Consider the following 12,186-nt stretch of genomic DNA (forward strand, 5'->3'; position numbering starts at 1 on the left):
TTGATTCCTGTATGGCTTTCTTGTTTGCTTTTTTAATGATTCACAGCTTCAATCAGACAACATGGTTTTAAATCTGCTGCAAAACTACTTTGCCTTGTATGCTTTTGCTGGTTTTTGTAGAGTTTTACTGGCAAACCAATCCAAATGCGGATTTTTAAAAATTATTATTTATTTAAAAATTATTTGGACTACTTTATTACTTAGAGATACATTACTTTGTAAGTTTCTGATGCCATGTACACAGTCAATTCATACCAAATAAAATGCATATTTAGTTCACTGATCTTAGAAAGTTGGATTTCATAAGGCATCTTTTCTGTCCTAAGACTAGGCTAGCTTTAGTGAATAGTATTTTCAAGGGAGTGGGGAAGGAGGAGGTTTCACTTGTAAATTTTCTATATAGGTAAGTATTTGGAGGTATAAAATTGAATTGCTGCAAATGAGCAGAAATTTCAGTACTCAGTGCATTTTACACATCTATTTTAATATCTGTGGCCTGTTTTGATTATTTTTTCTTTCTTTTTTTCCTAAACTTTTACCTGCAAACAGTTAGATTTCCCAGTAACTGACAAATCCTTCCGCTGGGATTCAATTTGTACACTTGTGTCTGATGAGGTCACTGCTTGTTGTTATGATACAGAAAAGCCTGTGTCTATTTTAGGCATTTACTGTACATTTCTCCCGTGAAAAGAGTGAGATCGTGTCATCTCATGCTCCCCCTCCGCAGGTCACTTCCTGCAGCAATATGGACTAACTTAAACCTCGTGAGTACTGAACTGAGCGTCTCTTGCAGCCTCTAGTGTAAGAACCACACATTGGGTTTGTGATATTATTGAATAAACACCGTAAGGGGAACACACTTCTAGCTTGAACTCAAATGATGTGCATTGTGCAAAGACATCACTTTTCCTTAGCTCTGTTTAGAGTGATTTTTTTTTTCTGTGCCATTCAGGGAAAGGTAGGAAATACCTTTCACTGAGAGCTGCTACTCTACTTAGCTCTGGTCAACTGAAAGCCCCTACTGGGTTAAACAAGGCATTTTGGGAGGTTTTTTCCCAGTATTCCAGAGCTGCCTTTAAAGTGCTGCAGCTGATATTCTGTGTTGTCATATTTATTTCAAAGACCTCTTTTCTTTTTCTTTTTTAATATGTGTATATAATCCTTTCTGTCTCTTTCTGTTTACTGTTTTGGTTTGTTTATTTTACTACTTTTAAATTTTAATTCCTCATTCCATGTTCACATGCGTCTGTATCAATTACATTGGCTTATAGATTAAAAAGCACCAACCCTATCCTTTGAAATGTGATGCATAATAGGAATACCTGGGATCTTACCTGTCAGTAGCTGGGATAGCTGAAAAAGTAGATTGAGATAATTCTGTCTGAAGCTGGAATAAAATAAAATAAAACTACAGGAATTTGTAGTATTGCCAGATTTGTTTGTACTTGTCATGAATCTGGGATCTTTCTTGAGGGTGCAACACATCGATAGGCATTGTGAAGTATTACAAAGATCATTAAGGCTTTTAAAAAGAAAAAAGGAAACAATTGATCGATCTTCATGGCAGTTGTTGAAAGCCCCCAAAGTTTGTTTTAACAAATATTTTTGCTACAGAATTTCTGTATTTAAAAATCAAAGTTTATCTTCTCAAGGATCCTAAATGGTATGTTTCGTGTTTTGGAGGGCTTTCCTTGGTGTCAGCACCACACAATTCCTTTTTCTTCTTCAACTAACTGCATTTGCTACATCAGGTGTAAGAATTGATCTGTAGCCATCTCGCCTTGAAACCTGAATTATTGAAGGCCCTTTGATTTGAAAACTTCTGTCAACGTAGGCCTGTGACAGCTGTGGGAAAAAATACTGGCCATGTTGCTGAGTCTGATCCTACTGTTGGAGGTGCCACATCTAAACAATGCTTAGAGTGACCCCAGGAATGCAGTTTTGAGTAGAGTAGGGGCTGCATCCTGTGCCAACCACTTTTCACCGGAAATTTCCAATATACTCTACTCAGCCACTGATGGCACCTATGCATTGCCTGCTCCGAATTCAGGATTTGCAGACAGCCTTATTTTGAGTAGAATATGAAGGAGAAAGGCCGTGTGTTACAGTCTAAGAGTTACAAAATTCTTCCTTTAATAGGAATGCAAAAAGATTTTAACTTCTAATTAAGAACTAGGAGAGACTTAAGAACTAATTTTGATTTTTAGAGAAGTCTTTCATGGAAGATGTGTTGGTAGGGAAAATGAGTGATTTTTCCCCCACCTTATTTCAAAGCCTTTGTTGCAGTTCTGTGCATTTACTAGTGTACTTCATGCCACAAAGATTCTGATTGGAAGTCAAACAAAATTAGAACTTTATTAGTGCCAGTGTAAAGAGATAAAACCATGCAAGAATGAAGTTTCCTTTCAGTGTAGATGACTCAGGCTCAAGCACTACTGGAATCAGTGGAGTTTCTGTGACATGAAGTGACAGGTCAGACAGGTTATGGCTGCTTGAGCTATAGAGCCTGTTTTGCACATGTGGCATTTTAAAAACATCTCATGCCTTGTTTTGGCAGAGTTGTTCCCCAGTGCTTTGAGTTTTTACATCATTTGCCTCCATTAAAGAGAGATATAGAACTCTTGGATTGTTAGGATTTCACTACATTATGTGAAGGTTATATCTAAGTACTGAGATATAGGAAAAAGGAGTAGCGAATCAGAAAAAAAAGCCAATTCCAAATCTTTATTATCTACCATAGGAAGTTGCTTAGTTAAGTATTTTGAGCCAGTTTAAAAATCTGTTTAATCAGAAAATTGAACAGAAGCCTCCAATCTGTTTTCATTCTTCTGGTGTAGAAAACCAGCTCAATCTTAGTAGCTGTCAAATCTGATAATTTTTTAAGAACCTGAATTGAAAACCATAATGACCTGTTTAAGCTTTGAGGGTGGGCACAGATCAAACCTTAGAACAGTTAAGATCCCCTGGCATTTCTGAGTATTGCAGACCTTTGTGTGCAATGTAAACCTAGATTGTGATTGAACAGGAGTAACATGTATGCAACCAGTTCTGCTAAATCTGTTTCTGTGAGCTGTTAGTAATCTGATAAGAGCTTATCAATAGCCTTTTGCTGGATAAGTACTGTGCCCCAGCCATGCACTGAGCAAGGTAACTCTGTCCTTCCCCACACACCCAGTCCATCCCTGTGCAGGAGGGCAATGTGTCTTTGTAGCTATAAACCAGCCATGTGTGTCACTTAGAGAGCAAGTGTCTAAATTTATCATCTCTTGCCTGGCCATGTTCCAGCTTTTCCCTTTTCCTATTCTCTCCTGCAGACATGACACCTCATTGAGGGTGCATGTGTGGTATTGCAGCTTGAGATGATTTTTTTAATTTTACTTTTTTTCAGAGCTGCCTTTCACTCTGCTTTCTCTCTCTTTCTCTCTCCACGGTTGTGCAGAAGTAAGAGTAATTCTTACTTCTTTTTTTTTCTTTTTTTTTTTTTTTTTTTTTTTTGTTTCCTTTTTTCTTTTTCTTCTGTTTTCTTTAGTGAACTGAAAATCAAAGCTTTAACCCTTGGCCCTTATGCAAGCCTGAGTAGTTGCTGTCTGTCTGAATAGTTAGAAGTCATAGTATTTACTTTTAACAATTTAAACACTCATATGCTTATAAAAGTATCTCAAGGCCAGCCAACAATCTCTGCTTTGAATACTAAATAAAAGATTAGCACTCAAATATAACTGCTCTTTATAGTTCAATATTAAAAGGTCTCCTAATTTGCAGTAATAAATGCCTTTTAACTGCACCAAAAGTAGTATTTATTCAGTCTGCATGCTTTTAAACTCAGATTGTATTTCAGGTAACAAAGTAAATTGAGGCAATGTTTTATAGCATCTCAAATTGCTTTTGCTGTCTCTGCAATGCATTCTTACTGACTTTTTTTGTCCAATTGGCTGATATTTGTCTAGTTGGCATTGCTGTTCTGTGCTATCAAAACAGGGTTGGTATTAGACAGGCAGAGAACTGTACTTAATTTGGCTTATTTTATACGGGGCATCTCTTGCTAAGAATCAAACTTATTCAATATTAATGTAGAATTTAAAAACAATTTAAGTGTTTATTGGCTGTATGGATTCACAAAATGGGGACTTCAGCAAAATCAGTATAGTACGAGTTTTTGCATCCACTGTACCTTAACTGTGTGCATTTGGAACTTAGATGCATCTGTTCTTGTGATATTATCACATCTAATTATGTTATTTTTACATTTTTTAGGCTTTACTGCGATCACAACAACTAATCCCATTTGGTTGGTGAAGACACGATTACAGCTTGATGCAAGGTAAAGTCACAAGAGGAAATCTCGCTGCTGTGATAACATTGTACTAAAGTGTTATGAATCTGTTCTGCATTCCAAAATAGAATGAATTCTTAAACATTCAGCATTTCAGATTTGCAAAGGTGATGCTGGTCTCTCTACAAGTAACACTATCACTTCTCTTTTTAATCTGTTCTGAGACATGCTTGAGGCACTGTAGTGGACTGGCAAGCAAATTTGTAATTAATTATAAGGTTAACAGTTTCATTAAAATCATGTTCTACCAATCTTATGCTTACATTTACGTTCAGTAATACGTTCTCTTTACTGTTGAGCTAAACATTCCTGAAATATGGATGCAGTATTATAGCAAATGTTTAGAAGAAGGCTTTAAACATCCTCAGGTATTTATTTTTATTCTGTGACTTGCTCACTCAGACCTCTGCTGGCACAATCCATGGGCCTGAACTTGCAGCTGTAGTGAAGCACATCTCTACAGTGTTGTCATGGGTTTGCATAGTTGTGTACAGTTTTCTAACTACTTCAGTATGCACAACTCAATTCAGTGAGCAAACTCAAAATGGGAATAAAACTTCATTTGCCAAATACTGCTTGAAATTGGTGTGTCTAATGAGTATTTTCCTTGACATCAGCGGTGGCTCAGTTCAATCAAACAACAGCTCCCAGTTGCACTAGTTGCTGTGCCAGTTGTTTGCTGAGAGCTGTAATGCTGAGGGCTGCTCTTTCAACTCTTAGCCACTGAATGCTGTGGAGCTCTTTATTGATGCAACAATTAGGGCAAATCCATTATGCAAAAGGAAATGGTCATTTTTCTCAGGAGTTGCTGACATTGATAGTCCATTTCGGAGTCTGTTTCCAAGCAGTTTATTGTATGAGAGTTGGGGAGGCCTAAAGCTGCTCAGCGTTTCACTGTGATACTTTGTCTTCAGTCACTGTGTGAAGTTTGGCTTGGATTCCCTGTAATGCTCTACCTGTGTTTAGTGCTGAAGGCCTTTGAGACTGTGACTTGGAGATGCTCAGCATCAGTGTTGAGTATTTCCTGTCTTGTCACTACAAACCTGTATAATTAATTTTCCAGTCTCTCTGGTTGCAGCAGTTGATACTCTGACTTGTTTTCTCCTTTGTAGGAATCGTGGAGAAAAGCGAATGAGCGCATTTGAGTGTGCCCGCAAAGTTTATCGCTTGGATGGCTTTAGAGGCTTTTACCGGGGAATGTCTGCGTCCTACGCAGGCATATCTGAGACTGTTATTCACTTTGTCATTTATGAGAGTATTAAGAAAAAATTACTGGAGTATAAGACTGCTGGTGCCATGGACAATGAGGAAGAGTCGGTAAAAGAAGCATCGGACTTTGTTCGAATGATGATGGCTGCTGCCACTTCCAAAACATGTGCAACATCAATAGCATATCCCCATGGTAAGTGGGATGTGTGCAGCTGAGACCCTGAGGCAGATCCATCTAAGGGAGTCTTAGTGAGATTTGTAGGCAGCTTTGGTTTATTTGCTCAAGAAACATTTCCCTGTCTGAATATCAGATTTAGCAGGTCAATGTGAGTATAGTATTCAGAAATGGAAGTGCTTTACAGTGGATATCCAGCAGGACCTTTTCTTGGGCAACGTTTATTTTGCCAAGGGATTGGCCAGGGTATGGCCCAAGGTACTCAAAGAGGTACTTTTTCAGTTGGAATCTTTCCATATACTCAGCAATTTTCCGTAATGTGCCAGCAAGTTCTCGTCTCCCTTCTAGGGGCGCAGGCTACCTACTTTGTATGTCAGTTGTACTTGATCTTCCTGCAAAGCAGTTGTGTATACATTGTTTGTTAATGAACTGAGTACTGAACTTATGTCAACTTCTGAGCTAAAATGTAACCCCAAGCAACAGTCCTCTTTTGGATTGTAGCTAAGCAAATGGACTTGCCTTGTTTAGTCAAATATCTAATACTTGCTCTCTTCTTACACATACTTGGTTTGCTACTCTGTGTGTTTTCCTCTTCCTTTTATTAAAGAGGAGTTGTGAGATTCAGAACTTGGGGAGGAGTATTTTTGTGTAAAAATCCCTGATCAGTTGCTGGGAAAAATAATGAAAAGTGGTGCATGTAACCACTGATTTTTTTTTCTTTTTTTCCACTGGTTTTCTTTGTACAGAGGTTGTACGAACAAGACTAAGAGAAGAGGGAACAAAATACAGATCTTTCTTCCAGACACTGTCTTTGCTTGTGCGAGAGGAAGGGTACAGCTCCCTTTACCGAGGTCTGACTACACACCTGATCAGACAGATTCCAAACACGGCTATCATGATGTCCACCTATGAAGTTGTAGTCTACTTACTTGATGGATAGCAGTGTGCCAACGTGGAAGAAGGTGGAAGACTGAAAGACTGGAGTGGACCACTGAATGTCAATGCCAATGTGGTGGGCTAAAGGAGCGTTGTATCAGGAGCAAGCAGCTGTGGACGAAACAGAAGGTTGATTGTGGGCAACTCTGAATAATTTTGCTGCCTTTATTGTGTGGTCTCATGTCAATGTGACAAATGGGAACTGCCCCTTAGGGAATGCCTTCATACATCTCTTAATTCAGAATTATTCTTTTCTTTTCATCTGTTAAACTAGACAAAGCCATTGAGTCATCTTCAGAGACCTGATGGGTGAGGGAGGGGACATGAAATATGTTGCTGGGCAGTCCTATTACCTTCTGTTGGTGATTGCTCTCAGCTACATCATTTTTGTTCTGTTTTACTGCACAGTAACCTGTTGGAAGAATAGGCAAGAGAGTACTTTCATAGTTTTCTGTACATGAAACTTCCATTTAGTTGCTCTGAAGATTCATAAAGAGACTGAGGTAGTGTGGTAGGTGTGTGTAGTTTTCCATGTTGCTACCTCAAGACAAAATAAGGTGCAGGGACCCAGAACAGTTATTTCTTCACTACAAAAGGTGATACCTGTTGTAGCTTTTTGGTTTTGATTTGTTTTGTTTTTTTCCTTGATGTTTGAGCAGTGTTGTGGGTTAATGAGAGAGAGTCTAATTGTTCAACTCTTCTGGTTATTGGTCTGTTCATGTTGGTGTATGTGGACTTCTGGTCCTGCTGCATCATGCTTTTTCTTTTCGGGAACTTCTCCTAAGTCAGAGAGGCCTATGAAACATTGTCCTGTATCATCAGTTTTCCTTGCCAATATGTTCAGGTCACTCACACAGCTAAGGAAGTTGCTGAATGCCACTTTATAGCCTTTTTAAGGATTTGTAATGTGATGAGAAATCTCAACTAGTCCAGCCTCCCGTTTGTGAAGACAGGATTCGCTCAGTTTCATGCTGCCTAAGCACAAGCTGTATTACCCTTAAATATCTGGCAAATCCTGCCTTGGATTGCCAGTGTTTATATGGGAGTACTGGGGCAGAACACATATCACTGTGGCTAGGGTGACCAGAAAGCAGAAACCAGTTGAAGTTGTGATAGATCTTGTCAGTGCAGACAGGCTCTGTGCAGAAGGATGGAGAAATTGTAAATAATATTTTCTTGAAAGCATTCCCCCTCATAAATGCTGTATAACTTCTCTCAGCTCAAGCCTGTGTACTGAGCTATAACCTTGTCCTCCACATTGTCTGATTATTCAGGCATTGGTTTTGTTCTGTAAGCCAATTGCACATTAATGCCTTGCATTCAGCAGTGAGGCTTAGCTGGTTTATGCTGTCATAATTTACAGAATTATCCAAAAACATACAACTGGAGTGTCAAGCAGTTTAATGTTACAGGAAGTTTTACAGCTTTACAGACAGATATCTTCTCAGTCTGCATCCACTATCCTTATGAGGAAGATGATAATTTATAAGTTGGGGTCAATAGCTTTCTCCATATAAATGCTGCTACACTGGCATGGACAGAACTGTGCTCTCAGCTCTTCCAGTGTGGTACTTCAGTACACTTGAACTGTGCATCATGTGCAATGGCTTTATTTTATGAATGACTTCTTATGCACTTTGTGGCCTTCTTAGGGCTTATGACTTTCTTCCTCTTACTGATTATCTGGAATCAAACCATGCTTGTAATATGCAGTTTGGTTTTAAACAAAGCATGTGGTTTGATTTCTATGTAAGCTGTGCAGGAGTTTATGCTGTAAATCCATAGCATCTCTGTGGCACTGGTTCTGTGGGCTCTCTATGAAACCTCAAAGCTTGCAGAACAATCAGTCTGAGTTTTTCTCATTTGCTTTCCTTTATTTTGACCCTTGTCATGTTTTCCATACAGTGTCAAAGTATTTGAGTATTTCATGTAATTGTCTGCATTAATTGCTCATCCTCTAAAAGCCACCTATAGTAAGTACATTGACCTTGCAGTGCTGTATTGACTTCCCTGCTTGGAAAATGTTCCCTTTTTAAAGACAGCATGGTCCGAGGGGTGACCATGGTGAGCTTGATTGTCTCAAAGAAGTGAAAGGAGTGCTTAAATGTGTTTTAAAGTGGGCTTTTTCTAGTGGTCTCCCTAGGAAAAGACTGCAGTATTTATGACTGACCTAAGCCTTGATGTGTTGCTTTTGTTCAGATAAATAAATGCAGTAATAGTGACTTACTGTAATTTTTGTGATGTAGGAAGTGGGTCACTCTTCAGGTTATCTAGATTACTCAGTCATAGCCAAAAAACTTAAGTTGGCAAAGACCATACTCAGCTTTGGAGTTCATGAATACCGTGAATACTTGGAGTAGCCTAGGCTTAATGAGAGATTCTCTCCTCTCTTTGGATACATTGTCCCTTGGTTCTGTGTTTGTCTCCCGTTCCAGGGTATTCCCTGGGTACTGTGTGTGTGCCTTCGCTGGGTAAGAGCAGAGCCCCTGGAGGTGATAAGTGGGACAGTTAAACATGGACAGTTGAACATGGGAGATAACAGCTAAAAGCAGACAATCAGCTTATTACTCCTGCTCTTTAAAGGCTTGTTTTAAACTTCAGGGGTGATCATTTTGGCTTCTTTTGCATAACCAAACATAACCCAAACATTTCTTGGGATTTTTCATTATTTTTAAACTACAAGTACCTGCAAAATTACCTCTGATAAATTTCCCAAAGACCTTTAAATTATTTATGTAGTTTTCTTGGTATTTATTGTAAAAACTCAAGGGAAATAGCAAGATATTCAATAATATCTTCAATAATATCCTTAACTACAGAGCTGAAAGCAGTGCATTTAAACTTGGTCATATATTCATTTGTATTTGGGTGTCATGTATTTATGTCCCACTGGTGTGTGCTAGACGATAGGACGTGTGAAGAACTTTAGTCATGAATTTGTTCCTCCTTTCCCCGGCTGTGGTCAGAGCCGGGGCTGGTGAGCGGCGGGGCTGCAGCTGCGCGGCGCGGCCGGCAGGTGGCGCGCCTTCCGCGGAGTCACGGCCGGGAGCAGCAAACGGCTCCGGGAGCGGCGTCCGGAGCCTTCCCCGGGCCGGCCCGGCGGGAGCGGCGTCCGCAGCCCTTCCCCGGGCCGGCCCGGCGGGAGCGGCGTCCGCAGCCCTTCCCTCCCCGGGCCGGCCCGGCGGGAGCGGCGTCCGCAGCCCTTCCCTCCCCGGGCCGGCCCGGCGGGAGCGGCTTCCGCAGCCCTTCCCTCCCCGGGCCGGCGAGAGCGGCGTCCGGAGCCCTCCCGGCCCTGCGGTGCCCGGAGATCCGCGCTGTCTGCCCCGCTCTCCGTGCCTGGCAGTGCGCTCACACGATGGAGCTGTGGAGGTTTCTGGTGTTGTAGTTGTAACTGAGACATCGCCTGTCACTTACCCATCTCTGCCCCTATCTCTGTTTACATAACGCACTCCACATCTTCTCTTGCTGATTGAGGTGTTAATGATAGCTGATTGTTTGTTAATGACAGTTTCTGCTAGTCTGTTTTTTGTACATCTGCAACATTCCTCAGACTGCAGCATTGTAAAAGAATGCTTCCAGAGACAAGAGTGGAGAGCCTTTATAAATGTTGCTTCCTGTTTAAACTGTTCAGATTTGGAAAACAAGCTGAATGCAGAAGTGTGCCTAGGTAAATGTACTACTTTTTTCAACTTTGTCTGTTAAGACTGAGTTATGTAAGTTCTTTCAGTTCTTCTATTTAAGAGTCTGCCTACCCTGCATATGTGAACATAACTATGCCCTCAGAGTCATAGCTAAACACTCACAGATGACAGATTGAGAATACTTCAGTACTCATGTGAGGTTTGCTATTATTCTTGCATACATGTAGTTGGCTGTAAACTATGTGCATTTACTCTGTATTTATATAGTTAACTTTTTGTTTGGATTGCTTTAAACTTCAAAGCAAATTAAAATTATGTGCTTCTATTCAAATGTTGCCTGCTGTGCTAAACTGTACACTGTTTTTAACCTTTGAATTTTTCTATTATTGATACATACCAGTGCCTGCACAGTTGTGATTAAAAATGAAAAAGTCATTAACCCAGTGAATCATTTTATCTTGTACCATTTTATAGTAGCTGAAAATAAGGTGTGTGTATTGTATCTTTAGTGTGGCCTTTTTGGAGGGATTCATGGATGACTTAAACCAGCAGTATGTGTTGGTGCAGTTGAATTTGAACATAGTTACTTCTACAGAACCGAGTGACCCTGTCTGTCAACTGAGATTCAGGAGCTGGTGACCACAAAACTCATGTCCATTTGAAGTGATAGCTAGGACAAGCCACTGCTGACAAAACTGAAGGGCAGTAATTCCTTAAAATGCTCAGAGTTAATTGCATGTGAGGTTATAACCAAGTCCTTGAACTTGACACATTGTTAGATATCAATATTGTTTTTCTTAAAATAGTTGGTGTTTGATCTGAAGTCTGTCTTGAGCTTCCTCACAACTCATTCTGGAAATGCACACACGGGGTTTGTTTGGTGAGTGCTGTTTTTCTCCCAGTGCATGTTCTGGAACTGAGTCTGCAGCCTCTAATACGGAGGCAGGCTTGATGTCTCTGATTGGATTCTTCCAGCTATTCAAAACTGCTTCAAAACTTGTATTAATCAGCACATCTGTGATAGCTTTTTTCTTTCAGTAGGTGTTACTGTGAATTGCCCTACCTTGCCCCACTTTAAGAGGCCTTAAATCCCAAGCCAGCCAGGCTTAGAGGTAATCAGTCTGCTGGAACCAGTACAGGTAACCAGTGTCCTTATCCCTGACACATCTGAAATTATGCCCCTGACTGGCACAGCTGTAATTGTCTGTAACTGATCTTTCACTTTTACCCTGCAAAGGAGTCACTTTGGCAGGGCAGAGCTCAGGGTAAGTCTGTGGGGATGTTTTGATGTTCACACTGCTTTACAAACCCTTCTGCTAGAGGGGTTATGTTGAGCTTGCCACAGTCAAAAAGGTTGTGTGTAAAATGAAGGTGTATCGAAAGTGTTGATTGGTTATGACTTGGCATTAATGCAGCAGTGCAGTCTGACAGATATGCAGCCCAAAAGCACGTGAGGCTTGACAATGAGGTCTTTGTCTTTGGGAGTACATTTTATTGTAGTGTAAGTGCATTATCAAATTGAAGGGCTTTCCTTTGTCAAACAGTCCCTTCATCTTGTATGTGCTGCTGTCAGCCACTGTGCTCTGTGCTAACTTACAACATCCTTATCTTCTTGCACAGCTTCTGTAAAAGGTAGGAAAGGCCAGGACTGGAATCCAGTTTTCATGAGCAAATTGATGCAAACAGAATGGTGTCTTGAACTGTGAAAGGCAGATTGGAGCACAGGATCTTCTGTTTGTATAGATGGAATATTTCAAAGGGTGCTCCTGAGACTGGGCTCACTACTGCAGGCACCTCAGTGATGAGGTTGTGTGAGGTTGACTAGAAGCTTTCAAAGACAAGCTCAAGATGGTGAAGTGCTGGTAATTCCAGGTAAACCTCTACAAAGGCAA

General features: G+C 40.4%; 1 protein-coding gene across 1 annotated transcript in view; it reads left to right on the forward strand.

Annotated features, from left to right (window-relative positions):
* SLC25A36 (solute carrier family 25 member 36) overlaps positions 1–11,503 on the forward strand; it is a 30,252-nt gene extending 18,749 nt beyond the window's left edge. The window contains exons 5-7 of the mRNA XM_030954316.1: positions 4,255–4,321; positions 5,446–5,735; positions 6,464–11,503. Of these exons, the coding sequence (XP_030810176.1) occupies positions 4,255–4,321; positions 5,446–5,735; positions 6,464–6,657 (551 nt within the window). The 3' untranslated portion in view covers positions 6,658–11,503. The remainder of the gene's footprint in view (positions 1–4,254; positions 4,322–5,445; positions 5,736–6,463) is intronic.
* Positions 11,504–12,186: the final 683 nt, after the last annotated feature.

Source organism: Camarhynchus parvulus, chromosome 9 (assembly GCF_901933205.1).
Source record: "Camarhynchus parvulus chromosome 9, STF_HiC, whole genome shotgun sequence".
NCBI lineage: Eukaryota > Metazoa > Chordata > Aves > Passeriformes > Thraupidae > Camarhynchus > Camarhynchus parvulus.